Genomic DNA, 6,158 nt, shown 5'->3' with positions numbered 1-6,158 from the left:
AAAAATTATGATCACCTAAGTGATTGCAAAGATGACGGTAAAAAATGGCAGATTATTAATCAACAACATGAAGTTTGCAGTCTCCCTTTTCTCAATGCTAAGATGCATGTGTGTTTATTGAATTATTGCTTCCACAATAAAGAAAATAACGGATACAAACTTGTATATTTGTTCAAAGCTGATCGCATTAAAATCATTTTCATCGTTAAAACTTTAAAAATCATGACAATTTTTACAAAATTATGTAGCCAAATAAATCATAGACTTTCTACCCTTATAAAGTTTAATGTATATGTAATGTTCTGAACTTAGCTAAACAATCATAACTTCTTCTTGTTTGGTTAACTAGAGAAAGTAGAAAACTGAGTGTAGCTTTGCTATGGACTAGCACTAATTTAATTTCTGTGAAAGATACGGGTGAAAGCATAGGTGTAACTTGCAATCCTTTTGATATCAATAACTTCATACCCAGACAGAGTTTAGGTTTTGTTTTAGATGTTTAGAAAAAAATATGCCTTGTATATGTGAGCAATTAAGTTTTTTACACTGAAAATGTTTTTGTCAAGATAAATAGCTAAACAGCAGGTAGTACTGAATACATTTATGGTAACGCCCTAAAATAACCACTCATTTCCACGTCATGCTGATTTAAATAAGCCTCACATTACTATGACTATTCATTGCCATACTTTTAGCTCAGTTACTTATACTGTAACCTGGCAACTGAACATTATTTTCCTACCCTGTGGACATTTAGTAAGCAACTCACACCCAATTTCACCTAAAATATTTTGATTAATTGTACATGATAGAAATATGTAATCCACCATAGAATATCATACCAAACAAAACACTAAAGTCAAGTCAAGTCAAAGTTTATTTATATAGCACATTTACAACAACCACACTTGACCAAAGTGCTTGAACAGGCTTAAAATACCAAAAATGAATATAAAAGTAAACAAAAATAAGAAAATGAAGCACTTCTAATGTTGCAATTCTGTTGTATGAAAAAAGTCTTCAAGTCGATTATAATGTGAGACCTCTCATTCATTATTCATGACAGTAACAGTTCTTACATGACAGTAACAATGACCCTGAGAGAATGAAAGAACCAAAGGCATTCTTGCAGTAGTCCTAAACTTACATGAAAAATGTTTGAGGAACACAATGGCAAGCAGGTTGCTGGGGAGCAAACCGTTTACATTTCTAATTGTTCTGTTCTAGACTATTTCGGTAATTGCTTGGTTACTCTCTGAGGAACCACCTCAGCTTGCTCAACTCAGAAGGGAAGCGTTGATGGCTTCCTCTTAGACATGTCCATCATGGTGCTGCTTCCATTGGTTTGTCTTTAACACAGTCATGAGATGGTTTTGAGAGCACGGTTCACAGGGTTTGCTTTGATCATTACTTCCTGCCCGTTGTTTTATAGTGAAAGAGGTTCGGTCCCTGAATTTAAAGGGTGCTTAATGGCTCTATAAATGAGGAGGAGGTGGTCCTTGTCCTCGGAAAATCTCTTTTATGGAATATAACCAGCACGTCACTTTTCAGTACAAGAAAATCCTTTGTTTTTGTGAAAATATGCATGATTGCTTCAGTATTGCTGTAAAAAGGCCATGGGCTGTCACTGTTAAATGCTTACCACAAGCAAGAGCATCCCCGATGTTTGTGTTAACATGACAGCTTATTATACATGATAAAATTGTGCCTTGACAGTAAAACAGTCACAATATACCCAAGATATTTATTTTAACTGACAATTTAAAAAAATAAATAAAGTACTGTATATTACACATTTCATTGGGGTTCATATAGTGTGGAACAAATCAAGAAAACTTTCAGTATAATTACTGCGCATTATTATTTGTGACATAGAAAGTACTCCTGAAGTCAAGTCTACTCTATTGCACATTCTATTCCCAGTTACTAGCATCTGTGGATACACTGACTCACCCGGCACATAAAATCTTATTCAGTGCAGAGACTGACAGGACAGTCAGAGAACACAAAGAACACAATTAATTAAAGTATCGAACACTGCAAGTGTTTTAAAAGGAACGTAGCATAAAATGTTATTTTTAAAAAGCCAACATTAATAAAATTACAATTTGGAATTAATGAGGCGCTCTGTACCGTGCTTGTAATGTTCAAACCCACCGAGATGAATCTTTCAAGAGGAGGGCTGGTAAAGAAAGTGTGATGTCTCTGGTCATGCTTTTGCCAGGTTTCTATATTGCTCTTGCACAGATACATTTGAAATGCTGTTAAGGTCATTCAGAACTCTGCTTATACATTTTTACTTTCAACATTTATGACTTCATCACACAGCAAACATTTTCAGATATTTTAAGTATGTTCACACTGATGAATAATTAATGAACTCACTTTATTGTGGTGAAGTGTTCATTTAAACTATCCTGCTGCTGGTGAACCAATGAGAAGTGTGCTTTGCCAGCCAGAAGGATCTTGGATGTTTATGTCTCAGCCAAAACACTGTAAAATCTGGCAGTTTCGCCAGCTAAAACAATCATATCTAATATTTAATACATGATATTTTAGCTAATGGGAAGTGATTTATAATCCTTTTCCTGCAAGAAACAATAATCAGTTTCTACAGAAGCAATAAACAACCAGATGCAGTAACAACAGTAGACCCAGCTAAGACTTTTAAATACTTAAAACCAAGATGGTGAAACTGAGGCACTGAGACATTGTAACAGTGTGCTACCAAAACAACACTGAGTTTGAAAGGGCGCTGTGTACAAATGAAAGAAAATTCATACACTGTGTTCTTCATACATTGATATTTTGAGTGCTTCATTATCAAACTTCTTACAGTTCTAAAGTTGCTCCCTCAGCTTTAGGTTGTTATTCACCTTTTGAGTCACAATGTCACGCCAAATAAAACTACAGTACTAGGAATATAGGCCCTAAATGGGTGATGGAGCAAAAGCAAGGAAGACACAAAAAGAAGTTTTTCTCCAAAATAATTTTCCCACACTGAAAAAAAGTGTGGCACAAGCTTTAACCAAAACACCTAAACTGTACCTGAGGGGATAAAGGACCAAGCCCATTTACATGGTAACACTAGTTGAGGACTTGATGACCCAACAGGGAGACAGGGCCTTAGGTCTGGAATGGTTCCCAGGATCAGATGTCCTCTTCTCAGCTCACACAATGAGCAGCTTTTGCCCCTCAACAAAAAATAAGAGAAAAAAAAACTTGTGGATTCAACAGCTCATGTATTAATTATGAAAGCACAAATTGCTTATTACTGGGAATGGCAACCTTTCAAGATGTCTAGCATGATGCAATCAGGAAGAGGTAATAATGATCTTGCCCTGACATAAATTTATTTCAGATTACCATCTACATAAAATTAAAATATCAGTTAACGAGGCCCTTCCAAAGACTCTAACATTTATTTAGCCTGCATAGATGTAGGTGCAGCAGGTGGACAGCAAGGTTTTGTAAATCGTCATTGGGGTTTAAGAAATAAATACTATAGTTATTCTTCTTCAAGTAGCATTATGCCTCTGTTCAAATTACAATATAAAAGGAAACACAATACATAATAATTTTGCCCTCCCACAGTTTGTGCATGCAGCTGAACCACAGATCGACAGAGACGGAGTGATCTGTTTTAATTAGGCGTGTTTGCTGCAACCGCCTGACTCACCACAGTCGTATATTAATGTAACATCTCTGGGCTGCAGATGCGGTCAGTTGCTCATCCAATTCACAGTGCGTCAAAGCCATAGAACCCATTGTGTTACACATTGGTCATGCAATTAGCAGTTATATCTTGGTTAAGAGGATTGATGTGACTGTTTTTTAGACATGCATCAAATATGCATGAGGTATACGTACACTTTAAAAACAGATATGGTCAAAAGGGCAGTTTTAAAATATTGAAAAGTGTAAAATTAATCGTGTTACTTTAAAATCCCTTCGAAACATGCAGGAGCCAACCCTCAGTGATCGAGGTCCCTTGACCAGACTCCAATCACTGAGTTTACTGGTTTGCTGGATTTACTGCTCCGACCTGTCGCATTAGACATTATAACACAATTCTGAACTTTAATGATGAAGAATGATGTTGTATTGTGCGTGGATGCTGGCAGTGTGTTTGTCATGTTAATAAAACAAATTGAAACTGGAGAGAGAGAGAGAGAGAGAGAGAGAGAGACGGCCGAACTGTCTCTTTAAATGAGGTGAAAGGTGGGAGGAGATTTTTCCTGAAAAGGCATTTAGGGAGGTACTTATATGAATATTAATCAAGTGTTTTGTTCCTTAGAGACTTTCCGCAGCTGGATGTGACAGATCTGACAGAACCCGGAGAGGACTCCGTTCTATCACTTATAGATAATTATCAAAACAGTATATTAAACAAATCGAAGCCGAATTTAGGCTGTTACCGGCTGAAATTACATTGTATTCTTTCAGGGAACGGTGCCGGATATCATAAATATAAAATTCGCACTTCAATTGCAGAAATACGACCTGCTAAATTTAATAAACTCATAAAAAATCTTACATTCTACAAGATAGCTTGTATTTAAAACACCTTTACCATGGACGCAATTCTGGACAACTTCAACTCGGAGAAACTTTTCCCCAATTCCAACCTGTTGGACCTTGAGGATTTGAATGAAACTGATTTTCTCACCAATGTGGTACGTTGTGATTCTGCATATTCTTTTATATAGGTTAAAGCACTGGAAATTGTCTCTTGTCTGCAATGCTAATCAATTAGGTATTTCGTATCTTCCTAAACCAAAAAGTGCAATGTTATGTTGACATACACTGATTGGTAAACCCCTTCACGTGTGTAGCCTATTGGAAATGTAACGCAAACCACTCCAGTATGGCAAAATCATTTTTACGAATTTTAACAAGCTCACGTTACCGCTAAAAACTATTAATAAATCTTTATATGACTGTAAAATTGTTCGTTTACTGTTGATGACTGACATTTGCGAATTATTTTACCAAGGAAAGCTATGAACCTACAGTGTTTGTTTTGTCGCTGGCGTCAGATATTGCACTGTCCAGCTGGTTTCACAGTGGGCGTAGTTCACAAGTAGTTGCCAATATTAAATTCGATCGTTCGCACACCTACTACTCGTCTGTAGACTCCCGTTATTTTGGTTCATGCCTCCAGCGGGTGAAATCCAGGCGGATTCATTAATTTGGATAGTCACAGCTGGGGAAATAAATTGGAATAGGCTAATGACAATGCTAAAATGAATTTTTAAAAAGTCCAGGAATGAAAATCCAGATGAGAGTGCTACATTATAATTTAACAGTAACTATGAGATTGATACTGGTGCAGATTATTGGCGTGGACTTTTTTGTTGTCCAGTGTATAAACTCAGAAACAATCAACAAGTCTTCCTTCTTATTGTTTCCTCTGATCACTCTGGGGGAACCTTAAAGATTGCAGCTGTAACATCTGAAGTGGTTCCCTCTAGTCCTTCCTAGACATTGGTGCACCACAGAGTGTGAACACATGGGGTAGCAATCGCTCCTGCATTTAGGGTTCAATAGGTGATTCACTGGCCGCCTCACAGCTGGTGTCAATCACTTCTGTGCCCACAGTAAAAACACAGTGTTCTAGTCCCTTGTGGGCAGCACTTGACATCGAGGGGTCCGACAAGGGTCTCACAGGGATACAAAGGTCTACACACCCAGCTGTCTTTCAGCATCTCTCTCAATGAAGGGCCGGTGTTGGGGTGAGCCTCAATGGCTTGATTGTCGTGCCCCTGCATGTGCAAAGGGACACAGTGAGAGAAGCCTGTATGTTAGAGTCCACTGCAGTGCTTTCTGGGACTGACTGCCCTTCTCAGAGCTGTGTGAGGGTGAATGAGCTTTGTGTGGCTAGAGGCATCTGCCTCAAATGGCTCCTGACACAAACTCCTGTGCAGGAGGACTTCCTCTGTGAAAAGGCCCCTCTGTGCTTTAATGGGAACCGGTAGATCCCCAAGCCACAGGTAATTCCTGCTCACAAATGCCTGAGCGCAAATGGGAGGGAGAGGGGTGGTGGAGTTCAGTGGCAGGGTCTCTCTTCCCTTGCCTTTACCAGGTCATGTGTGCTGAAGGACGAACTTTAACTGCTTTGGCCTCTTGAAGTTTATACTGCGGCTCTTTTCATTCAT

At 38.2% G+C, this 6,158-nt stretch overlaps 1 protein-coding gene across 1 annotated transcript in view; it reads left to right on the top strand.

Annotated features, from left to right (window-relative positions):
- The first annotated feature begins 4,324 nt into the window (after window positions 1-4,324).
- creb3l1 (cAMP responsive element binding protein 3-like 1) overlaps window positions 4,325-6,158 on the top strand; it is a 39,779-nt gene continuing 37,945 nt past the window's right edge. Inside the window, exon 1 of the mRNA XM_035417056.1 lies at window positions 4,325-4,676. Coding sequence (XP_035272947.1) covers window positions 4,575-4,676 — 102 coding nt within the window. The 5' untranslated portion in view covers window positions 4,325-4,574. The remainder of the gene's footprint in view (window positions 4,677-6,158) is intronic.

Source organism: Anguilla anguilla, chromosome 5 (genome assembly GCF_013347855.1).
Source record: "Anguilla anguilla isolate fAngAng1 chromosome 5, fAngAng1.pri, whole genome shotgun sequence".
Classification (NCBI taxonomy): Eukaryota; Metazoa; Chordata; class Actinopteri; order Anguilliformes; family Anguillidae; genus Anguilla; species Anguilla anguilla.
Note: the sequence above shows the minus strand (reverse complement) of the source record. Positions and strands in the feature narration are given on the sequence as shown.